The sequence below is a fragment of the Ambystoma mexicanum genome, chromosome 4q (genome assembly GCF_040938575.1).
Source record: "Ambystoma mexicanum isolate Mex_15411 chromosome 4q, UKY_AmexF1_1, whole genome shotgun sequence".
NCBI classification, from domain to species: domain Eukaryota; kingdom Metazoa; phylum Chordata; class Amphibia; order Caudata; family Ambystomatidae; genus Ambystoma; species Ambystoma mexicanum.
This window is the reverse complement of record NC_090928.1, coordinates 652453506-652479224: the sequence shown is the minus strand read 5'-3', so window position 1 is coordinate 652479224 and position 25719 is coordinate 652453506. Positions and strand designations below refer to the sequence as shown.

Below are 25719 nucleotides of genomic sequence, written 5' to 3'. Positions count from 1 at the left end.
GGCATCTCTGCAGTCGAAGACGACCTTGCAGGATAGGATCCCCCGATGTTGGGAAGCCGAAACCTCGGCAGGAAGGTGACTTGTAGAATGAGCTGGCGACTACAGAGGTTCTGGGTGAAAACGTGGAAAAGAAATGCGTCTGCTGAGGTAGCCGAATTCAGAGCTGGTCGGTTCACCGGGTGGTCCATGGACTATTCAGAGGGGTCAAGGCTGCAGGAACGTTAGAAGACGTTGGGAGTGGTTGGTCCCACCATTCCAAGGCTCAAAGCACTGCAGAGGGCCTTCTATCAGGTAGTCCAGCAGGGTTAAACCGGGACATTTGCAGGAAAGGTCACCATGCCCTTTCTGGAGTAGTCCACAGGTCTTCAGTCGGCTGCACTGCTACACAGGATACTTGGCTCCAACTTTGATTTGCTGGAATGGCTACAGGAGTCCTCTTCTTCTCCAGGCTCATTGCAAAAAATAGCCCACCATGTTAAGGATCTGCACCACTCACTCAGCCAACAGTGGTCCAATCGGAGACGACTGTGGGTTTCACTCATGCATGTACACCAGACTTTCAGGCACCACAGTTGTGTAATGGGACAGACAGTCAGTCCCACCCGCTTCCTGGGCCCAGGCACACATGGCATGCACTAGCCTGGGAAAAACCGTAGTTTTTCCGGGCAAATGCAGGACCATATTTTGGATTTCCTGACCTGAACAGGCAGGAAGAGGGCCAGAAAACAATATGGCCAAAGGACAAGCGAGAAATCTTGGGGCACTGCTAATTTATGGCACTAGCCAGGTTTAGTAGCCAGATGCGGTATACGTGAATGTGCACACTAAAAAGAATGCATAAATTGTAAAAAGGTAATTGCTATCACCAGCTAGTCCTTGGGCAGATATACAAGTAACCAAAAATCCCCAAGGTAAAGGTCTATGGTGATACAAAAGTAACACCCAGTGCACTGCATGTTAAGATGCTGTGTGCACTGTTAAGTTACCCAAACAGGTAAAAGTAAAAGACAAAAGGGAAACGGTTTCCCAGTACTGATAGTTGGAGAAATGATCAGTTTCCCCATGACAAATGAGCAAAAGGCCAGGGAAGTGAAAGTCAGAAAGGCTCAAAACACAATAGCAAAATGTTTGGGCATCCACAGAATATGGACGGTAAATTGGCTAAAAGAGAAATATTTCCTAACACTTACTACTTAATAAATATCTACATCCAAGGCAGTCTTAAACAAAGCCATTTCCTTTAATGAGACATGCCCCTCCCTGGGTGTGTCCGTCGATTTGTTTTTTTTTTTCTTGTTGGAAAACGGTACACAGAGGAGAGATACTGTAGGGTTGAGTGGAATGTCTGTTCAAACAGAGGCAATATTATCTAGGAAAGCAGGTGGTTTTGTCTTTTATTGAAAATATATGTGGGATTGATACATACCCCCTAATCTGATGTACTGTTAGATTTAACTGAAGTAAATTGTTTTTGAAGAAATAAAAAGACGAACAATGGACCTCAAATCATGGGACTATCACTTAAAACCGCAAGGCCGTGAGATGGTTGTTCATCTTATTTCGCATCCAACCCAAAGTCTTTGATTTGACCCATCACAGCCTCAGTAACAAGGTGCCCTAACCCCTGGCACCCCTTCTCACCCTACATCGCCCAAAAAGGATTTTCTACAGATAGGTGAACGATAACCTTCTGCCATCACCCAATATCAAAATATTACACCATGGAGCAGAGGACTTCAAACTGCGGGATGCGCCCCCCCCAGGGGGGCGCAACCGCCTCCTAGGGGGGGCTCCAGAGCCGAGTATGAAATGTAAAAAAAAAAATATTTTTAAAAACTTTTTTTTTTTACGATTGGAGGAAATGGGAGGGGGCAGCTCACATGGTCAGACTGGACCATAACACGGTCTTGGGCACCAATGAAAAAATGGCCAGCAGTTGCAAATGGATATTCAGTCCATTAGTCACAGACTGTTTGAATAGTACCCAAGGGGTTGTTTTTTGTTTAAATGTAAACAAATTGTGATATTCAAAGAATATTTATTCAGCAACAATGGTCAAAACTACTAGCTGCATAGTGAAGTAACTCCTCAAACTGGCCCACATTGTCCAAAAAAAAAAAAGGCCCATTTTGACTGGCCTACACTAGCATTTTGCATTTTTGGTACGGTCATCACCATATTGCCCTACAGGCTAGTCCAAGCCTGCCGGCTCATCCGTAATGGGTGACGGGGTGTCCACCCACTGGCCCCCTCACCCATTACGGAGGAGCCGAGGAGCCAGCCCAGTGAAACACTGAGCACTCCCTCAGCTGCTTTTTCCAGCTGAGGGAGTGCTCCTAGGCTGGCTGAAGTGTCAAAGGGAAACACTGGGCCTCATTACGAGTTTGGAGGTAACCATGACGCTATTTGCGGCATGGCTGCCTCCAAACGTGTTCCAACTCCGGCCTGGTGAATGGAGCAATTACCAATCCATTCTGAGGTCGGAGGGACCGGTAATTTCCCATTCACCAGGGCCATTCCCCATTCCCATTTGAGCCCCCATAGGGCTCAATGGGAAGGGGGAAGGCGGCAATAACGGTACCGCAAATTGCAGTACTGTTATTGACCCCGGTATCCCTTTGCGGGTCCCGTCCTTAATGCCTGCAAAAACCAGGCGTTAAGGAAGGACCCGCAAAGGGAACTCGTACTAGGGCGGTAAGGGATTACCGGCACTGGTGCCCTTACCAGTGCCGGTAATCCCTTACCGCTCACCTCGTAATGAGGCCCACTGTTTGCCAGTGACAGTTCATTGCCCCAGCCGCACATGATCACTGAGCCATGCAACGCTGGGGGTGTTTTGCTTCGCCAGCCTTGCATAGCTCATTGGAAATGCTGACTGGGGCACTGCATGTATGTATGTGCGAGGGGGTGCTCCTGCGTCTCCTCGCACATACGGGCAGAGCAACCTGGAGCGGGGCATTTTCGCAACCACACAGGCCCCTGCAGAAGGTACGTTTATGGCGATTTATTTTTTATTTAAATGTGTATGGATGTGTGTATGCTTGTGTTATGGGACTGTGGTAGGAGCAGGATGGGCGGCAGCACTGGGATAGTGGTGGGAGTAGGGTGGGGAGAGCCCAGGGTCTGTGCTAGGAATAGGGTGCGGTGACGGCACTCGAATGTTCATAGCGATTTCTACATACTGCCCATCTGGCACTTTTGGGGGGGCCCAGCCTGCCCAAACTTTGCTCAGGGGGGGCCCAGGCCAAAAATGTTTGAAGACCACTGCCATGGAGGAAGACCCTTCAGAATAATCGGAACTCACCATGTGGTTCACGGGTAAAAATAATGTTTTTTGCCGTGAAAGGGTAACCCAGGGATCGGGGTAAGGTGTATGGAAAGTGGGGTGAGGGTAGGTGAGTGTGCGGGCGGGGGTTCTTCCCCCTGCATTTTGCCATAAACAAAATAAAACATGTTTTTTTACCAGTGACCAAAAACATGCGCTGTTCTGTTAGAACTGAAAAAACGCCACCAGATAGTAGAAAAAACTACTAAACCTTAACAAATAAAACATATTTCTAAGGCACACTGAAAGTGCACACGTTTAAGAAACCTTTACACATTACTAGAATTCGACATGGGTGACTACGGGGAAATATTCCACTGAGGGGTTCAGAGTAATATCTGCTGGACAATGAGAGAGAAGCTTGAGAGGTTTATTAAGCGACTCACTAACCACCAAGGTGGAATATTCTCCCATGGTTGATAGTCAACCAAATACAAAAGATAGGGGTCCTTTCCTCCCAAGGGCCATCTTTTCCCGTTTCCGTACACGACCTGCATTGTTAATGTGATTGGGCTGGAGGCAGGCTCTGGGGTACATTATGAATTTGGCGGGAGAAGCATAAGGAGGGACCCAACAAGTTTGGTGCGACACAAGGTAGGTGTGTGGGAGTGTGACATCACTGCAGTGAAATATAGGATTTCATATTTCAGTGCAGTGACGTCGTAGCAGAAAGTTATAACTGGAGTCCTCCATAGTCACTAAATGGGCTCAATGGAACCCATATACAACTATTTAACACTTCAGCTGGGTTTTGGGAAATGTGCCGTTATCGATATCAGGACTCTCCACCATGGCCTGCAAGAATGACCTAAACAATCTTCAAGTATGTGCAAGCATATTGGATCACAAGGAATGAGTAAAGAAATAAGTGTAATTTGTATGGCAGCACGTGAGGCTGAAATCATCAGTGAAAAGGAATTTTTATTCCTGACGGCCAAAGGGACTAGAGTCCCGCTGTTTTATGTATTACCAAAAATGCATAAAGATTCCATCAATCCTCCTGGCCGCCCTATTGTTTCTTTATGTAGCTCTATATTAGAACCATTGGGCCAATTTTTGGACTATTTTTTGAAACCTCTGGCAGCTCATACTGACACCTACATATCGGATACTACAGATGCCATTAAACATCTCGAAAATGTACCATTTAATCGGAACACGAGATGTTGATAACTTTGGATGTAGAGTCCCTTTACTCGAATATACCCCAATCTGAGTATCTACAGATCATTAAGAGTTTCTTGGATAGTCGACCTGAGATCCAACACATCCCTAGTGAATTCCTGATTCAATTGTTGGAGATAGCTCTGACCAAGAACTTTTTTCGATTTAAGAACACATTATTTACAGGTAAAGGGCACGGCGATGGGGGAGGCTTTCGCCCCCAATTACGCGATCCTGTATATGTGGCAGTTCGAGAAGTCTATTATTCTACATGATTCCAATCCCTTCTCGACAGCCATACGTCTGTATAAGAGGTATATAGACGACATAATAATTATTTGGGATACAACAAAGGGGGATTATACAACGTTCCTCCCTTGGATTAATACCTTAAACCCTCATTTGAAGTTTACCATGTCGACTAGTAACAACTTGCTTCCATTTTTGGATCTCGCTGTTAAGATTGACATAGACCACATTTTTATATATCTATTTTGTAAAGAAACAGACTGTAATACCATTTTATGATTCAATAGCCTTCACCCTCAGGGAGAGTATTCCCTACGGGCAGTTTCTGAGAGCCAGGCGTGCCTGCACCATAACCAGTGATTATTCCATACAGGCTGGTATCATCTCCAACAGATTAGCGGCTACAGGCTACCCTCCATACTTATTGAAACAGGCTCGCAAAAGAGCCAGATATCAACATTGCGATACACTACTCACTAGGCAGAATAGACCCGACATCACCAACCAATGCATTGTATGCGCTACCACCTTTAACTCCCATCATAAAGAGATTTTAAAAATGATCTATAAACATTGGCACCTTCTCCAACTTAACAACCCTGATCTAGAGCGCCCATTGTTTGCCTTTAAAAAGGGTAGAAATCTTAAGAACTGGCTCTCACAAGTAGATCGAGCAAAATCCGCCCCCCCAGCAATCAACCATTAACTCGCAATGGGGTTTTCAACCGATACTGGGTCATTTTCCATGCAGATTTTGCAATGCCTGTATATCCACCACGGCCGGCTCTACCGTTCCCATCAATGAGAGAGTATGGTCCCTTAAGCAACATACTACGTGCAACTCTACCAATGTGATCTATGTCATCATTTGCCCGTGTAAGAAATCATGCATAGGAAAAACAGCTAGACCCATTATAACTAGGATCTCGGAACACAAATCGAGAATTCATACCAATACCAGCAATGCCCTGTTAGTATCCCATTTTCAGAACTTGGTCATAATTGCGATGACCTCAAATGGTGAGCACTAGAACATGTGACAGGGACGGATCGACTCAACACGGCAGCTAGACTTTCCCAACGGGAACAGTTGTGGATGTACCTGTAACGCTCACCTGGTATCCACAGGGACGTCACTCAGCCTGTTCTGAACTCTTATGACCTCGAACCCTTCCCTAGAGTCTACTCGACTGGAGACTGAGCCTGAAACACCGGATTGGTAGAGTTTAACTCCCTATTGTCTCTGTGTGCTTGAACCCCTTCTTCCCTGGGGTCCAACCCTTCCCTTTGACCTACAGCTCACCTTGTTTTCTTGGAAAGTGTGCTCTCCGTCCTGCTTTCAGCGCAGGGGCGCGTTGATTGATGCGGGCTCGTTGCTGCCTACTTACTTCACTGGCAAGAGTCCGACAGTTAAGTATAATGAGTCTTTTGAACAGTTCTCTAACTTCGTTCCTTTCCTTCCTTAGATGATGGCCGGCATCCGGGGATGGCGACGTGCTGCTGAGATGAGTAGCGCTGAAGGTGAGTGAGAGCGTGATATGCGATGCGACCCTTTCGTATTTGTATTGAACTGGGTTCTTTTTCTGTGTCTTTTAGGTGCCGCAACGTTTTCAGCGTGGATGCCGGTTATGAAGAAGAAATGTGGCGAGTAAGCACGGTATGCGGCGCCTCTAGATGTTTCCACGCTAACCTGGAGTGTCTTTTCACTCTTGCAGATGGATGAGAAGTTCCAGAGACAGAGTTCCCCCAGAGCGGCTGGGATTCAGGTAAGCGTTTGAAGCTTGTACAGTCTTTAAAAATAAGTGAAGATTTGCTGAATGCTTACTAATGCCTTTTTTCTGTTCTTTTCCCCAGGAAGCGGCGTGCCGGGATGGGAATGACACCGCCAAAGATGCCCGCAGAACAGAAGGAGCGATGAATGATGGGCAGAAGCGCTGCAAGGTAAGGCTGTTCCTAATGGTGTTCTTATTCTTGCAGGAACTGGGCGCAGAAGAGAGATACAGGCCTACTGGAGACCGATCCGAACACAGCGAGTGTCACGCTGCAGGTGCAGAAAACGCAAAGCATGTTTCTCAGCCTGGGCGTGGCTTAAATAGTCTCTGGGTATCCCAGGTGTCTCTGGGCTGAACCACCCCCAAAAGACTAGACTGCACATGCAGTTCTGGGAACCGAAATATGTGGGGGCATCCATCTTGTCCCCATCAATGCATTACAAGTCCAATCCCCAATGTTATCCTATGGGAGTGAGTGAGTCTGGTGCCACAAACGTCAAGTCTGACTCCAAGTGGGTCTTTGGAGGGATGCAGAGGCCATTGAGGACCATGTAGGTGATCGTGGACTGGCTCCAGCCAGACATCTTGGAGGGCTGGGGACATGAGGGGCAGGAATCATGACAGTACCAAACTGATAACTATCATAATGGTTTGAACCATCAAGAAGAATGGCTTCACTGCATCACTTGAAGGTTCCTTGATGACTCTTTGCCTTATGTGAGCGCTGGCTAAATGTCTAACATGACAATTTGCCACACCTCTATCATGTAGTTAAACTGTTGTAGATATGTAGCACAATCGTGTATGCATTGCGCCCTTATGGCTATATTTGGACTAGTATTCTATCTTTATCACCCTCATTTAGGGTGGTATTTATTACGGAATAACATAGGCCATCTGTTTTTTATATTTCTTGCCTTGCATGAGGAATATATTATATATCTGATTCTCGGTATGTGGTCTACAGATATTTAAGCTCCAATCCAACTATGGAAAATATACATTTATATACACTTGGACCGTAGGTCTGTAGTCAATCTGAGTAATCGACTGAGCACAGGGATAGGGATTTCCTCCTCCTCCCCTTTATCTCGTTGCATTTGAGTTCCACTGCGTGTTACCAATGGACGAGTATAATAGGGACCTTGCCTCTTTAAGAGCCGGTTCCCGTACCCTGTGTCACGCAGTCACGTGATTCAAAGGTTTCACTATTTTAGGAAGCGGACGTGGGAAGGAGTCGTTTTCCGATTTTCTCGGCGGAACGCGAGGACCGCCCGTGAACGTCAGGATGCTGACTTGTAAACTGCCCTAGATTCCGGCGAGGGCCCACGAAAAACTGGAGGCTACGCGGCCCGCAGTGCTCGTATTATCGCCACGCAGGTATGGACATGGCTGCTTTCCCTTTCTCCTCTGTCCTCTCTATACATAATAATAATTTTTTCCTCTTCTTGTCTTGGCCCCACTGCACTGCTTAGGATTGGGATGCAGGGCCTTATTGTTATTTTTATGTCTATATGCTTTAGAATGGAATTGCATTCACTTCCTTTTCATATGGTGATACGTATTTGGGACGTTGCATTTTAGAATTTTTTGGAGATAAACTATCAGTTGTCGGCTCTTACCATACGGCCGGAATGTGATCAGCTGGCCAGCTTTTTTCATGCTTTACCATCTAGTACCCCTTTAGCCGGGGCAACCGACCAGACATAGCATCATTCATTTTACAGCCTGTTTTCTTACCATCTACTTTGATGAGACTCTTGCCAAGCTCATTAAAGGTTGCTTTGATGAGATACAGGCAATCTTGTTTTGTTTAAGTGATTGATGATGTGCACAACGGTGCTTCATCACCATCACTGATCAGTTCTAACAGACTGACAATAAGCGTGGTAGCCGATGGGGTACATGGACACACGCATCTACTCGGCATAAATATAGGTCTGTGGCCCATTGATGCATATGACTTTCTCTACTCCATCTGATTTGGTTGTGCTCCAACCTCTTTTCTCTCTTTTTTCTTCAGCCAGAAGAAGCTCCGCTGGTGGGATTTATATAGAGCTCCTCTACATATGAACTTCATTCAACCTAGACATCATAGCCCCAGAACCGAAGGGTCTTCTTTTCTCCCTCCCGCAGCTCCACCCAGGAGGAGTTGGCTTTTTCCAATTTTGAAGGTTTGAACTTTCATTTTGAAAATTGGACTGATTAAATGTGCCATTTCTGCTGTTTATGCATATGCCACTGGGATTGTAGCGAGTTCCCTCGTTAATTTAGGTTCTCCTCTCTCGACTACCTGTGCTGCTGGATCTATCTCAATATCCGCGGCAGGCCAACTAGGATGGAATATATTTCTACATCCATGTTCCTATTATGGTTCCTACAATAGGACTCTAAATTGAGCATCTTTTTCATGTCTTTGATTCTTGTTGAGAACCACATGATTCATATTAAGTAACTGTGGGGTTGTTAGGCTATGTCAAGGATTTTTAACCGTGCAATTTTAACTTTATTATATGTTTGTTTTTTCTTTCTTCTTTTTCTCTTTTTTTCAACTTTCTGATGCACTTTAGTGAAGAATCGGGTAAAGATGGAATGCAAGGACTATCCATATACACAGAGGAAGAATCAGGTTATGGAAGGACACATAGAACAATATCAAGATGTCCACCCATTGACTGTTTAAATCCATTGCTGTTCCAACAGTTTATACCCATTTCTGACCTGTCCTGAGGAAGACTACTGTCAATTCGTCTCTCTCCTTTTTAAGGAGAGACGGCTTAGACATTTTTTGAGGTAGTCGAAACTACCTACTTAGTGATACCAGTGTAGCACATGTGAACGGTGGAAGCTACACTTGGTACCGGTGGTTGACTGTTTAGGTCGAAATGGTGACAAGTACTGCAGTTTGCAATTTTTTATCATCTCTGCACTACAAGCTTGTCTGATCATTCTTAAATTCAATTTGAAACTGGGGATAATAGGACCCCACAGGGGATCCTTTTTCTTTTCTAAACTCCTTTTCCCCTCTTTCTCTTTCGCTTTCTGTTCTGGGCTCGCCTTCATACAGTTGATGGGAGGCCTTTCTCTTGTGCACTTTGCTCCCATCCTGTATGGCAGGGTGATTATTCGGTAGCTATGCACTTTATCTGTATATATTCAACATTGATTGTGTGTTTTTATTTATGCGTTTTACCATGGATTCAGCACTATGTGTTATGTAATTTAATATGTGAATAATAAAGATAATCTGATTTTACATTATCCTTGACCTGGCCTATCCCCTCATTGTGCTCTTATACTGATAGTTACTTACTTCGCTTGATTTTTCTAGTGGTGTACCCCACTTGACCCCATTCCCTTTTGGCTGCTTGTGCAAGCATATTAGGCAGCAACATTACATCTATCATTTCCTCTGTCAGTGACTCCTGTCCAGACAAATGCATTTGTTTAAGCATTTTTTCTCTTTACCCTTCCTTATTGTCATCATCATTTGCTCTGCAGTAAATTGCTGCACCATGCAGACTTATCTATTGTTAACCACTCTACCTTTTCCCTCTTCCCACTTTTCCCTTGCATCCCTCGTATGATATGAAATGACCTGCTGCAATTGTGCGCTTCATAAAACCATTACAGAAAACAGCAAAACATCTTCCCTGTATGTGGTAAAAAAAAGTCATGGAAGAGTGAAGATGCCAAATAGGGACCAACTACTGACTTCAAAAGTTAGAAAGTACATCTGTGATGAGCAATCCTATGAGTAACCAGTTTGCTGAGCTGTCTTTGGATAACTGTTAGTGTTGGCAGTGGATGATCTTCAGAAGTGTGAAGAGGATCATGGAGATAAAACTGTGGTAGTTCACTAGGGACATTTCTGAATACAACTCTATAGATGAATGAACAGACGGCAATCTAATTATGCCAGAGCTACCACAAGGAGTGCACCTAGAGAACAGCTGGTGTTATGTACGAATGATTTTGCAAAGTGTGATAATGCAATAGGTCTATGCAAGAGCCTTTTCAGCTGCCCTCCAGGCTTCCATAGTGTATAATCATAAGGCTCACAGTAGTTGCAAACAAAATACATATATATATATATATATATATATATATATATATATATACATATACATACACATACGCACGTACACATTCCTGCACAATTATAAATAAATCTAGTTTCCGGGGACAATCTTTATGATTTTCTATGTTACAAGTTGCACATTCTGAGACATACCTGGCCAGTTTCTTTCTCTTCGTGATACTGTCGAATATGCTTTCCATGGCACAACTCGTATGTCCAGTAAGATTCAATCTAAAAGTCAAAGGTTATTACTAATTAAAACTCATAATTATTTAATGCAGATTTCCATCTAATAATTATGCAGCAGCGGTTATCAGACCCCTCCAATTCAAACAAATCAGAAGCCACCTAGATGCTACTCAATAGGTTGTTTTATGAACAGTTATTTGTCTTAAGCAGTTAAGCACTGATAATAACGGACCATACTCGCTGAAGACTCACTGCATACAATTGACATTGGAGCAGTTCAAAACCTTTCTTTAACATGTGGCACGAACACCTGCTGAACCATGCGCATGACCCCACGTGCTCTTCAACTTCTTTTTTTGTTACTTTTTCCGCATGTAAGTAGTGCTGGAGTTTCCTCGTTGACTTGCAGCTATATGCTCTACTTTAGTACAATAGACTGTTACATTACTGGCAATGATCATTCTTTGCTCTCTCAGAATGAGGAGCTTTAATATTTTGAAGATTTCTTAAGGATTGTTAACATTCATATGGTCATGCATTTGCTGTCACAGAGATTCACTGTGTGGGATAAGGGGGATCTTTTTAGGAGGCTTTTCTAGGATCATGAACACCACTCCAGCCTTGCCTACTCATGTGTGAATACTGCAAATGATCTTCCCTGCCCATTTTACCTGTACCCTGCCTGCTACAAACACGTGGATACTTCATAAGAACAGAACAAGGCTCAGGGAGTTGAACACATACAGTGATCCCCTTTGTTGCAGCGCTGCCACCTGCAATGGCTAAGTAGAGCTCAGATGACGTAGCACACCTGCTCTGTAACCATGCAAGCACCAGTTTGTGTTTGCATTCCACATCACATAAGCATGGTCTGATGCAATGCAGATGTTAACACATCTATGAAAGAGTGAGACGACAGAGTATTTTAACGTGACACTATATTTAAAACGATATTATTCAGAGCTTATATTTTATTCCTCAGGGTCTGATATGAGGAAGGTTTCCGAATGTATACAGTGTGGCGGACCAGAAGTAAGACCCGGACTCTGGGCCATCATATTCATGGATTTTTATTATCTTGTTTTACAATTAGTCTGACCTCTTGACCAGCTTAAAAACACACTATAATGCTGAAAATTAACTAAGTGCCAAGTTCCCTATTCTAAAACTAAAATGTTCAAGGATGTCAGGATGAATCAAAACATAAAACCCTTAGCCCAAATCCTATACTAGCCTACCACATTCCTAGAAAAACGAACACACATAAACCGAAAGGGTATAACAACTAAAAAGATACTGGACTACTGCTTCTGTTGGTTTTCTCCCCTAGATAGAACGTTCTTCAGGTACAACTGGAATGGTTAAAAGTTCCAAATGTAGTCCCAAATAAAATCTTACTTGAGGTATTTCGACCTCTTTCTCCCAACACCTCGGGTTTTCATTTTCACTTGTTTAAACCCACAGTGTTTCTATTCCCCTCCAGGTTCAGATATTCCTTCACTCCAATCAGAGTATTTCTCTCTTGTGTCTCTCGTTTACCCCTGTTCCAAGGTGTCTTCACTCTCTCTCTCTCTCTCTCTCTCTCTCCCTCTTCTGGAGTCACTAGACTCTCGTTCGCCCCCCTCTCTTGGGGTATCCTCACTCTCACTTTCTATCTTGGGTTAGCTTCAATCAGAGCGAGGAGTCTCTTCTGCGACTCCTTCGGACTGGGGTGGGACGCTTGAGCAACAGTCTGTGTGCATGTAAAGGTCGGCGAGAATGGAGCACACAGAATGGAGCAAGGAGGCTCCTTGACAGAGGCACACAGGGCCAGTGCGTGTGTAAACCCTAGTACCGGATGCAAAGTGATGCATTATGCCAACCTATGATGCTTTGAAGCGATATATTGGATCGGTGACCCACTGCAATGTAGGCGAAGACTGTGTGGTCGGTTGAACATTTGGGAGCTAGTGGTCTATGTGCTGTAAGTAAATTACACACAATTATTGTGTAAGACTTTTAAACGCGTGATTTAGTTCATGGCTCATTTTCAACCATTTCTTTGTCGGAGAAGAGAGACGGAACGCAACTTGCGTTTCCTCCGCTTCCCTTCCGCCAAACAAATGTCCAAGCATTTGGAATAGCATGCATTTTCTAGCACAAATGCTGGGGATCCCTATGAGAGCCGGCCGGCTTTATGCATCAGTATAAAGCAGGCAAACGCCATAACGATCTATTGTTAATGCTTTCTAACGTGTGGGCATGGCAGGCAGTGTTTAATTGTAAACGCTGCCTGCCATGCGAACATGGTAAGCTGCATTCACTCATTTACATGGCGGAGAGAAAATGTGCAGGGCAAAAGGTGACGTACACAAGTTGGCGACGGGGAGCCGCCTATGTGTGTGATGCACGCGCCGGCTCCCTGCCACCAAATTAAACTCTGGAGAAAAATGTGCTCTTTGTGTATGCTTGGGGAGGATAGGCTTGAGGTGCCTTGGGCTGGGTGAGACTTTGGAACTTTGCTCTGGACACACCACTAACGAAATGTTGATGAGACACAGGTTGTAGAAAAACAGGCGTGGACTTGCTGGCACCTGTTAAGTGGTGTGGTGTGGTAACAGTAAACCGATGCGGTCAATATAATGCACTGAGCTTGTTGAAGCCTTTGTGTAGCTATTAACATAATCAGTGCAACAGGTCGACAGTTGGTAGCTTAAATGGTTTATGACATATCTATTCTTGGGAGAACATGTGGCAGGTCTCGAGGGGTAGAGGGTAATGACTGAAACCCTCATTTTGTAGGCTGGTGATCGCTTCAGCCACAGAGAACAAGGGCTGTGGTGGGTATTGGTAGGGTGCGTAAGTTCTGTCCTCTCAATTTGTTGACCCAGGTTGGAGGCTCCCTGATGGGGCGTTGATTGTTGTGAGGGACGGTGGTCTCTACAGGCTGCCCCCTTAAACAGCATGAGCCAGCCCCATTGCATGTAGGCTACATCGTAGGACTTCTCCAGCTTGTCACCAGTGTAATAATAGATAAAGCCTGAAGTTAAGGATGACAGGGGGCAGGTAGTACAGCAAAGAACAAGTTACTCTCTTACCTGGTTAAGTTCTTTTGATGGGATGGTCCGATGACGTATTCCATATCTATGACAGTAATCACCACAGGTGTGATGCTTCGGAAAATCTTTCGCCATCTGCGTCCTGCGTCGATACGCCATCTTCGAGGACCTCCTCCGACGGCCGACTTTACCAGATGTTATAAGTAGGACGCACGACGCCCGTAGCCTCAGCTGTAGTTTTTTCCCAGAACGTGTGGCACCAAACTACTGCCAGTATGACCACAGAAAGTCTTGCAGAAACGTAAGCTGCAATCGCATAAGAAATTCTGTAGCGGGGAAGGCAGAGAGGGAGCGATATGGAATACGTCGTCGGACCATCCCATCGAAAGAACGTTACCAGGTAAGAGTAACTACTTCTTTGAGGGGATTGGGTCATCCGACGTATTCCATATCTATGACAGACTCCCAAAGCAGTACCAACGTAAGGAGGTGGGAAAAGAACTTAGAATACGGAAATTTAGAATGCCCAATCAAATTGCAGAGTAAAGGACCGCCTTGCCAAAGGCCAGATCCTGCCCACGGATAGAATCGAGGGAGTAGTGACGTACAAAAGTATGGACCGAAGCACAGGTGGCTGCATCACAGATGTTACGAATAGGAACACCCTTCTGCAGGGCAGTAGAGGCAGCCATCCCCCTGGTAGAATGGGCCCGCAAGCCTACTGGAGGGTCCTTACCCGCCAAGCGGTAACATTCAGAAATTGCCAGGATAATCCATCGAGACAAAGTCTGCTTAGTAACAGCTTGTCCCAAATGCCTTGCAGCGTAACCAATAAAGAGTTGATAGTCCACTCTGGCCCGGGACAGGCGTGAAAAATAAAAGCTTAAAGCTCTCCTAGGATCCAGCCTATGGAGCCTCTCCTTTTCCTTACCAGGATGCAGGAGGATAAAATTCCGGAAGAATAACCTTCTGGCCTAAATGAAATTCCGACACCACCTTCGGAAGAAAGGAAGGACAAACTCTAAGGACAACCCTGTCCTTATGAAACACAGTGAAGGGTGGTTTAACTGAAAGTGCCTGTAACTCACTCACTCTGCGAGCGGAAGTGACCGCAACTAAAAATACAGTTTTAAGGGTTAACAGTCTCAAAGGACAAGAATGCAAAGGCTCAAAGGGAGCACCCATTAGAAACTTGAGAACAAGGTTCAGATCCCAACCGGGCACCTGGAACGGTGAAGGAGGGAATACATTAGTGAGCCCTTTCAGAAACTGAGAAATTAAAGGGATTTTAAAATAAAGAACACTCCTCAGATGAGCACTTAAATATAGACAGCGCTGCCAGGTAACCTTTAACGGTACCTACTTGCATTTCCCTTGTGGGCCAAAGAAAGCAAAAAAGACAGAACCACAGGAATGTCACATGAAAAAGGATCCACATTCTTAACCCTGCACCAGTCGCAGAACTTTCTCCAACGGCAATGGTACAGGGACTTTGTTGCCGGCTGTCTGGCCGAAAGCAACACCTCCATCACGTCTTCAGGGAGGTCCCAATCCTTATACCTCAACCTTTCAGAAGCCAAGCGTGAAGGTTGAGGGATCTGACCTCTGGATGGAGAACCTGACTCCCCCCTCCCGTGAGAGCAGATCGTCTCGGTAGGGAAGACGACGTGGAGGGCAGATGGACAAGTCGAGAAGATCCGGGTACACGTCCTCATGGCCCATGCCAGAGCAATGAGGATCATCCGGGAACCAAACCTCCGTAACCTCCGCAGCACTTGCGGGATGACGGGGACTGGAGGAAACGCGTACAGCAGTGGGAATGACCACTCCACCACAAACGTGTCTCCTAAGGCTCCTCTTGGAGGAAATTCCCACGAGCAGAACCTTTCGCACTTCCGGTTGACACTGGAGGTGAAGAGATCCACTTGAGTGGTCCCCCAAAGAGCGAAGATCTCCAGGAGAATCTCCTTAGCCAACTCCCACTCGTGAGAGATTGCGCTCTGGCTGCTCAGAGCGTCCGCCGTCTCGTTTTCGTCTCCGACAGATGAACTGCTGAGACCGAAATCTCCTGCTGGATTGCCCAGAACCAGAGCTGCATCGCCTCCCTGCACAGAGGAAGTGACCCTGCCCCCCCCTTTTTGTTGAAGTAGTGCATGGCCACTGTGTTGTCCGTCAGGATCAGGACAGTCTTTCCTCGCACAGTCAGCAGAAAAGCCTTTAGGGCAAGCCTGACGGCCCTCAGCTCCAACAGATTGATATGGAGTCTGGACACCGACGGAGACCAACGACCGCTGACTGTCAACTCGTTGGCATTAGCTCCCCATCCCGTGAGGGATGCAACCGTCACGATCGTCACCTCCAACCAGGATAACCAAAATGGAGCCCCCTTCATCAGATTGCCTTCGACGGCCCACCACAGGAGGTCCCGGGTGACCGAGGGTGGCACCTGAACAGGGTCCGACATCCTGCCGGAGGACTGGGAGCACTGGAGTTTGAGAGCCCATGGCAAAGATCTCATCCGCAACCTGGCCTCTGGCACCAGAAAAATGCAGGACGCCATGAGGCCGAGCAACCTCAAGAACTCGAACACTGGGAGACTCTGGGCATGATGAAACTTGTGCACCATCTGCTGAATGTGATGAGCCCTCACCTGGGGAGGAAACCACTGCCCCAGGGACGCGTCAGGCACTGCTCCGATGTACTGGAGCCGCTGTGTTGGCGTCAAATGGGACTTCTTTAAATTGAGGGAGAAGCCCAGCCTGTGAAGGGAGTGGCAGGTGACTGACAGATGATCCAGGACTTGCTCGAGAGAGAGCGTGCCCTGATCAACCAATCGTCCAGGTAGGGGTAGACGCGAATCCCCCCTTTCCTGAGATACGCTGCCACCACCACCATGAGCTTGGTGAAGACCCTCGGTGCGGAGGCCAATCCGAACAGCAGGACCCGAAACTGAAAGTGCGAGTCGCCAACCGCGAACCTCAGGAACTTCTTGTGCTTGGGATGGATTGGCACATGAAAATAAGCATCCTTGAGGTCTAGAGACACCAACCAGTCCTGAAGTTGAAGGGCCTGGAGGATTTGAGAAAGAGTAACCATCTTGAACTTGTCCTTCCGAAGGAGCTTGTTTAAACCGCGCAAGTCCATGATGGGTCTCAATCCCCAGTCTTTCTTTGAAATAAAAAAATAAGGGGAATACCATCCCTTGTTCCTCTCCGCTACAGGCACCAGTTCTATGGCGCCTTTCTCCAGCAGGGATTGAATTTCCTGCGCAAGGAGCAGATCCGGACTCTTCAAAGAGAGGTTCCCTGGTGGATTGTTGTGAGGCCTCTGCCGGAAAGGAAGACAGTAGCCGTGGGCTATGATCTCCAGAACCCACACATCTGAAGTAATGGCCCGCCATTCTACCAGATGCTGCGCCAGCCTTCCCCCAACCGGCGAACCATGGGACATGGCCTCATGACGGAGTTGAAGCGGCTGCGGCGTTGCCTTAGGGCAACGAGGCAACTGCCCGAGCGGCCTTGGCACCTCGAGTATCTTGTTTTCCACCTCTGGCACTCCTACGGTGGCCCCTTTGAGTAGCAGCTCCTCTCGCTTTACTAGCAGCTCCTCTCGCTTTACTAAAGGATGAGTAATAACGAAAGGAACCTCCCCTCCATAGCTGTCCCCTAGGACGAAAAGACAGAGGTTGGCGAACAGCAGCGCTCAACGACTTCGCTGCAGCTTTTGAGGTCTGCAACCTCTCAAGGCTCTCGTCAGCCTCACTGCCAAAAAGATGTACACCATCAAAGGGCATGTTGAGGAGCCGGGCTTGCACATCAGGACAAACCCCGACTTCCGCAACCACGCAAACCTGCGTATTACGATGCTTGCCGCCATGGACCGGCTGACGCAATCTGCGATGTCCAGACCCCACTGAACGGCCTCACAAATGGCATCCTTGCCATCCTGTATCATAGCAAGAAAACCATCCCGTTCGTCCCCTTCGGGAATATATTCAGCCGCTAAGGAAACACAGTTCCACAGAGTGTGCGTGAAACGTGACAAGGCACATACGGAGTTGGCTGCCTGAAGAGCCATACCCCCTGAAGAAAACACTTTCTTCGCCCAACCATCAAAAGGCTTGTCGTCCCTATCAGGAGGGATGGTAGGATACGACGACTGCTTTGCTGGGGCCGTAGCTGCCTGCACCACCAAACTCTCCGGAGTGGGATGCGTGGTCAAGCAGCAGGGGTCGCTACTGGCTGGACGGTATTTTCGCAGCAAAGACTTGCCCACTGCCGGGAGACTCTCCGGAGCAGTCCAAGCCGCAGCCACCCTCCTTTGTAGAGACATATGGAACGGCAGTACCGGGTCAGTTGGCGGAGCTTGGTCGAGGATATCCGTCGGGTCATCCTGCAAAAAATCCCTTGGTGGAGCAGACCACCCCAAGTACTCAGTGACCCTCGACATAAGGCGCCGGTACAAGGTGCCAGGTTCAGGCCTACAGAACTGCACCTCCGGAGAGGTGTCCAGACCACTGGTGTTGTGCAGCGACTGACGCAGGTCCTCAATCTGGCGATGTCCCGAGATCTCGTCTGGAACCGTATCAGGAACCATCCCATCTTCAGAACCCTCATCCACCTCAGAAATATAATCCAGATGGTGGAAAGTGGGCACAGAATGGGGGACAAAGACATGTTTGGCCTTGGCCAGAGCCTTTCTAGGGGGTTCCACCGTGCCACTGGGTACCTCCGACAAGACAGCCTCGAAAGGCATCAAGTGAATCGGCATCGAACGCGGTGCCGACAGCATCGACACAGGCCTCGAGGGCGGAGCCCGGAGCGTGTCCTTTGACAGCCTGGGCGCCAATGGCGTCGACGACTTCCTCGGAGGTGAAGCCTCGAGAGAGTCCTTCAACTACCTCGGCGCCACAGGCATCGACGTCTTCTTCGAAGACTTCACAGGTGCACACAGTCTCGATCACGTCGAGGACCGGGACCTGGAACGGGCATGACTAGAACGATTCCTTGTCCGAGCAGGACCTTTCCCGCGAATCGTGCCGACCACCCGAGCCCGAAGGTGTATGAGCGGTGTCTCTAGTACGGTCACACCCGACCCCACTCGAAGGTGCGGACGGACCGGTGCCCTGCGATTGAAGAATCGCCAACATTTTCTTACCGAAGGAAGCCCATTCCTCCGGAGTCGCATGCTTGGTGAGATAAGCAACCCGCCGACGGGCAGAGTCCTTGGACGAGGACGGGGAAGGCGACCGATGACGGCTCTTCCGTGAGTGCCTCGAAGAGGCAGAGGAGTGGCGGGACCCACTCCGGGACCAAGACCCCCAAGACTTACGACGACAATGCGGACAGTCACCCCTCGAATCGTCCGTCGAAAGCCCAGTGGACCTCGCCTTTCGGGGCTTGGACACCTTACCGACTGACAGCTTCTTCTTACGCTCCCGCAAGGCCTTGGACGTAAGCGACTGGCAGTCGACACAATCATCCATGTCGTGGGCCTCCCCGAGGCACCAGAGGCAGGCGTTGTGCGAGTCCGTCACCGACATCTTGGACCCACACTCCCCACACTTCTTGAAGCCTGGACGCGGGGTGGAAGAAGAGGAAGACATCCCGATAAACTTCACAAACTAACAGGTTCGAAGAACCAAAAGAACAGAAACTCCAAAGAGTCGAGGCGTACCGAGATCTCCGAAGCGAACACGTTCACGGAAAAAACGGAACTGAGGCTACGGGCGTCGTGCGTCCTACTTTAACATCCAGTGACATCGGCCGTCGGAGGAGGTCCTCGAAGATGGCGTATCAACGTCATCGACGCAGGACGCAGACGTCGAAAGATTTTCCGAAGCTTCACAGCGGTGGTGATTACTGTCATAGATCTGGAATACGTCGGAGGACCCAATCCCCTCGAAGTGTCCTTTATTGAAGACCAGTGGCACTCCGGTAACCAGGTAGTTGTGAGTATATGAAGGAAAGTGACACTGGGCATCCCACACCATGGCGCAGACAGCCGACACTGACTGATAATCCTGGGACACGGGGCAGAATACTTGGGAAACATTCCAAGAGAGGATATGCAGAAACTATGCACCCAAAGTTCCATTCACTCACATACAGGGACAGAGAGCAGGACATAACACATACCCAATGTAGTTTCAGAGGTTATTAAGCCTTTTCTAGAGCATCTAGAATGTGGGTACTACAATGTTTTACTGCATAGTGTTTGGAGCCACATGCATGATAAAGGGACCAAGAGACACAGAGAATACAGCTGAGACTGAGCAACACGTGGAACTGTTTGCATCAGTCCTTTGAAGTGGATGCAGCTAAACCTTCCTGAAACAGGTCTGCCTCCTCACCCCCTAGCGGCTCTTACACATACACAACAGCCATTCTGAGGATCTATTTAGATTTGATAAGCTAAAAGCAGCTTACATTGCGTGAAGGACAGTTCCCAATCTTAGCCCTTGCCCCAGGGAGGATAATACAGAAGTTGTCATCACCTTCATCCTAATCAAGGTGAAGTCAAGACCATTTTGCCAGAGGATGAGGAGGGACAGCAACCAGTGATCAATTTCTAAAGGTCATGCAATGCTAAATTCATCAAAAAGGGGGACAAAGATATTTGGTTGACGACATTGTTCGGCGGAGGTCCTCGGAATAGACCTCCCCCCCCCCAATCAACAAAACTGACAGAGTATGTGAGCTTCAGACTTTGCAGGCATCTAGACAAGTAGGCAAGGCCAATGAGAAGATCTGAAATGCGAGGTCAGAACTGGATGGCACAGTTTCCAAAACACTGGATCCACATATGTGAACATTGGTCTCCAAAAGGACAAGGCCTCAAATAAAAGGTATGCTCTGTTTGTGGCAGGCTCTTACACCTATAAACACCCCCCAGCCAATATAATGGTCCTCGCAAAGAGTGTGAAGGACACTGGGGATCCAATTAATCCAATGGTGTTGGCAAGTGGGTGCAGAGAGACATTTCTGGAGCATAGGCATGCTTGAAACTAGCCGACTTGACTAAACATGAGATGGACTCTTTAGGAACAGGTACTCCCATTTGTGGATTTCTTTGGAAAGGAGACAACTAGGTGGGCACCTACGCCTCCCTAGACAAGACCAAGCCTCCATCAGGAGGATGCACCACTGTAGATGTTTTGGAGCAGCTGCCGTGGCAGGAGCTGCTTGGCTGAATGCCGCCAGAATCAGCAGAGTTTCGAAATCAGCACACGCGTTTCCCTGTACTGGGACGGTTATCAGCAGGATAAGTTCTACCCATTAAAAGCTATAAAGGCTGTGGATGACCATTCAGGTTCATCCACACCTACTCCTAAAAACTGCTGTCCTCCCTAAAAAATCTAACAAAGCTCAGAGTTTCTTTCAAATCTGCACTTCCGGCAGAAGGTTGGAAAATAAACACCCCCAACATACAGGACCTTTTGGAAGAATATGATCTCCATTTTATAGGCCTAATGGAAACGTGTTTCACCAGCAACTACACTAACAAAGTCGACCCCTTACTGGCTATACATTCCATGCTAGCATCAGGACAAAAAGTAAGTGGGGGAGTTGCCTTTTGTCGCCTGCTTACATTTCCACAAACTTGATTCCCATAGTTACAACTCTTTCAAGATCTTAAGTTTGTAAATGCTTGATACCAACATACCTCACCATCATAACCATCTACACATTGTGATGAATCCAGGGGTGTCATCACTTCTTCCCTGGGAGAGTGGGGGGACCCCCACCCCTCAATATGGCCAGGGGCCGCTACCCGATTCTGACCTTGGAGGCGGCTATATGAGGAAGGACCACCCAGGGGTCGGGGGTGGTGGGTAACTCTCAGGGAAACCTGATGACATCGGCGGAGGAAATCACATATCTCCTTTTTCTTTAAAGGGTAGTTCCCCAGTTCCACATGCCTTAATGGCATGTTGTTGCCATCATTTCCCACCTCAGTGTAGGATTGGCCTTTCTAATCTCCAAACTCCCATTAGGCAGGATAGGGGGGGCCACTAAAACGAGTAGTGAGAATTACTCACCAGGTAACTCAATGTCCATCTCCACAGAGTTCTAAAACCTAACTTGCCATTTAAAATGAGTGGAAATACCATTACAACCTCTGCGCATACGTTTTCTAGTTTGCCATTTAAACCACTGAAGAAACTTCCTCAAACTCCAAGTTATCACAAACTGACTTCCCTTTTTCTAATACTGGAAATAGTTCCATGAGGAAGAGGGGTCAAGTAATGAAGATCATGAAAGGCCTGGAACACATGCTGCGCTTTAGCAGTTGCGAGCGCATATTAGCAGGCGGGACATTTAAACAGGGAAATTCGCTGATGAGGGGAACCTACCTGCAGAACGCCTGTCTGCTCAGTGCTGACCGAGAGATTGCCAGGTACAAGCGAGGTCTGTGGAGCCAACCGGCTCATGAGAGGAACCAAGGGAGGCAGACTGCAGAGCCCCAAGCCTGGGGCCATAAGTTTTCCCCAATCTGGGGGCAAATGGGCACACTAATGTACCCATCTGTCACTAGGATAGAGGCAAAACAAAAACGAAAAGCAAAACAAAATTATAACTTGTTTAAGGTGGGTGTGGGGGGTTTCACTAAACCACCATGGATGTTTTGGGTGGAAAGGGGGGCCCTCTCCCCACCCCAAATGGATGGGAGGCATCTCATGTAGCCCTCCCTGGGAGCAGATTGCTACTGCAATCTGACCCTCGGAAGGAGTACATGAGATGCCCCCCCATCCATTTGGGGTGGGGCGGGGGGCACCAGAAAACATTGGAATGGCCCCCAAATGCATGAGGCAGTACATTTTGCCCACCGTGGGGGCAGATTGGCACACTAATGTGCCTATCTGCCCCTAGGAAAGGGGCAAAACAAAATAAAAAACAAAAAAAACAAATTATAACTTGTTTTGGGAGGGTGTGGAGGGGCACTAAACCATCATGGGTGTTTTTAGTGGAAATGGGGGTGTCTTCTTTTTGGAAGTGCATGGGGTGCCCAGTTTTCATTGGTGGCTTTCGACACCCTAGTCCCAAATCTGTAGGTTGTCTCCACAAACCATTGGGGGGTTACCAGTGGTTCAGCCTTTTCCCTTTGCGCCCAGGTAGGTGCACCCACACATGTGAGGTACCGTTTTCGTCAGTACACTAATGGGAATGCGGGAAGGTAGGACATTTGTTGTGTTTCCGTGGTTTTCATAACGTCGACACATTTGCTGCTGCCTTTGTCATACAACCCTTTCATTTCCCAAATGTGAACTACATTCAGTCGCTGCTTTATGCCCCTATACATATTTGTAACCTGCACAAGTCACCTAACCTTCAAAAGGCCTGCCTGTGCTCTTTCAAAAAAATGTATCCTTGCCCTTCCTCACCACATTTGTTTTCCTTATTTTCCTAACTACGTCTGTTTAGGCTGTAAGCATAAAACTCCTGTGGACCATGGCTCTGTTTTTGGCTTGTGGTATTGCTTGCTTTATGAAACATTACGGAAAACCTATGATTTCCTAACTGGTAGAGTCGGGGAATGTAGCAGAGCATTGTTTTTCTCAAAACTCACAGAAGCCATTGCCTTGCCAGGCTAACCGTGCCCACCACATACCTTTTTTTCGGTCATTTTCCCCAAACTATGGCATTTTTCCCACATAGATGTTGCCTGACCTGCGCAAATCACCCCTTCCTAAACTTGGAATCTTGTCTACTTTTCAGAAATGTATGCCTTTCTGTCTTCCTATTCAGCTTTCCTCTCCTTCTCTTCTCTTCCATTCCGTCCACGCATGTCCTATTGAAAAAAAAAGGCCAAAATCGGCTACCTCGCACAAAACGGCTGGGAACCATATCAAAATATGTTTTTTTGGTTTCCACTCAACCTGTTCTTGAAAGTCTGGAAAATGGAGAATTCAACACAGTAAACCATTTGTTCCTAGCACTTACAAGGAAAAAGCCACAGGCTTCTTTGTACATCATTTTATTGCCATTTTCTGGAAAACAAACAAAATTGTCTCCCTTTTTGGTTATTTTCTCTTCTCCTTCAGCAAACTAGGATTCCGTGTGGGGAAAAAAAAAGGGGCCATATTTGGCCGAAATATCTCATGTAACAAAAAAGTTACAAGGAATTGAATGGCGACATACCGAAATCACCAAAAAAGGCCTTGGCACTGGGGGGGAAAACCCATGGCAGTAAAGGGGTTAATCACTGAAAGATCAGTGTCTCGCTTTCCGCTTAACAGCACTTCTGAATGCACTTCACAAATGCGTTTTATGGATTGTGGGAAGGTGGGCGTGGCTAAGGGAGCCTTTGATGGTAAATCCACAAAATTAAATATAGCAAACCTGAAAATAAAGAAGTCAGTACAACTAGGGGTTGAACAGTCAGGAGTGCAGCTATAAAAACAGTCTAACAGTTGAAAATGCGGTTATAGAGGTGGCCCATAATCCATACCAAGTTGGTTTGTTGTACAGAGTGGAGAGTGTGGTCAGCGTAACAGCACTTCTGAATGCATTTCAAGAACGCGTACGCGCTCGCTCTTGTTTTATGGATTGTGGGAAGGTGGGCGTGGCTAAGGGAGCCTTTGATGGTAAATCAACAATATTAAATACAACAAACCAAGTTGGTTTGTAGTACAGCGTGAAGAACGTGGTCAGCGTAACACCACTTCTGAATGCACTGCACGGACCTGATTTGTCCAGGCACAGCACCTGCGCTCAAACTTTGTGATATCTTGAGTCAGAATGGAGCGAAGCAGAACAAATAGAGAGCGACCTGGCACTCAGTTTCAAACAGATGCTAGGGAACTTCCTGGTGGAAGCAGTGGCAGAGGGAGTAAAGCCACTGCAGGACAGGCTGACCACCTTTGAGGCTATTCTAGGGGAGAAGAGTAAAAGCACCCGCAAGAACATGGCTAGCCTGTCTGCAAAGGCTTTCGGACACGGTTGTAACGAGACCAAGAAGAGAAAGATCTCTTCTACTCCCCCGGGTCATCGATACAGGGTCGAGACACATACCCCAAGGGGCAGCTGACTCTTTTGAAAAGTTGAAAGAAGCTTTCCTAGAGAGGTCAGCGGTGCCAAGCATCCTGACCCGCCACCCCAGGAGATGATGATCTGGGTGATACAGGTGAAGACACCAACAGTGTGTCTCTAGACGCCACAGCGTCCTCACAAGAGGAGGACCTCAGAGCCGATGATGACAAGGACAGCTCCAGGGGGCGGTAAGAGATCAAGGAAGGAAAAGCACCTGGAAGTTCAGGATACAGAGATATCAGTCATGTTCTACCCGGAAGGGATTACAAAACCCAAATCATCAGATTGGCAGCTGTGAGAAACCAGAAGGTGTCTCACCCACTAGTCCCCGGGGATCTGTCATCCACGTGGTCAGGACAAGGCCATCGCTTTTGGATCCAGGTCCTGGGGGTGGACGAGTGCGGGAGGACCACCTGGGTGAGGGGTCTTTGGGGAGTAGGAGACCAGATGGTGAAACGCAGTATCCCTATAACACCTTTACCCCATCCTACTTGGTAGGATATTTAGGAACGCTACACCCCACCCCCTCTTTACAACACAAACACTTTCTCATGGACAGCCCGCTATGAAAGAAAACGGACTAACACCCGAGCTGTATAACTGACGTGTCCCAACAAAATGGTCAGGCAAGGTAAGGCAATTACTGACACACACACACTGGCACACACACACACACACACACACACACCTGATTTCTAATAAGCTTCCCAACATGGATAAAAATTAGAGCACAAGAGCACACTCTGAGTGAGGCGAAACACACGAGGAAACAGCTTTTCCAAGATGGCAGTTTAACGAGAGAAGAAAGACAGCAAAACAGAAGCAGTTCGCAAGGAGGGATGTTCCCTTGACCTTTCCGACAAGGAAC

General features: G+C 47.3%; 1 protein-coding gene across 1 annotated transcript in view; it reads right to left on the bottom strand.

The window, feature by feature from the left end:
- ERLEC1 (endoplasmic reticulum lectin 1) overlaps window positions 1–25719 on the bottom strand; it is a 1019547-nt gene that overhangs the window by 769340 nt on the left and 224488 nt on the right. Inside the window, exon 4 of the mRNA XM_069608229.1 lies at window positions 10745–10822. Coding sequence (XP_069464330.1) covers window positions 10745–10822 — 78 coding nt within the window. The remainder of the gene's footprint in view (window positions 1–10744; window positions 10823–25719) is intronic.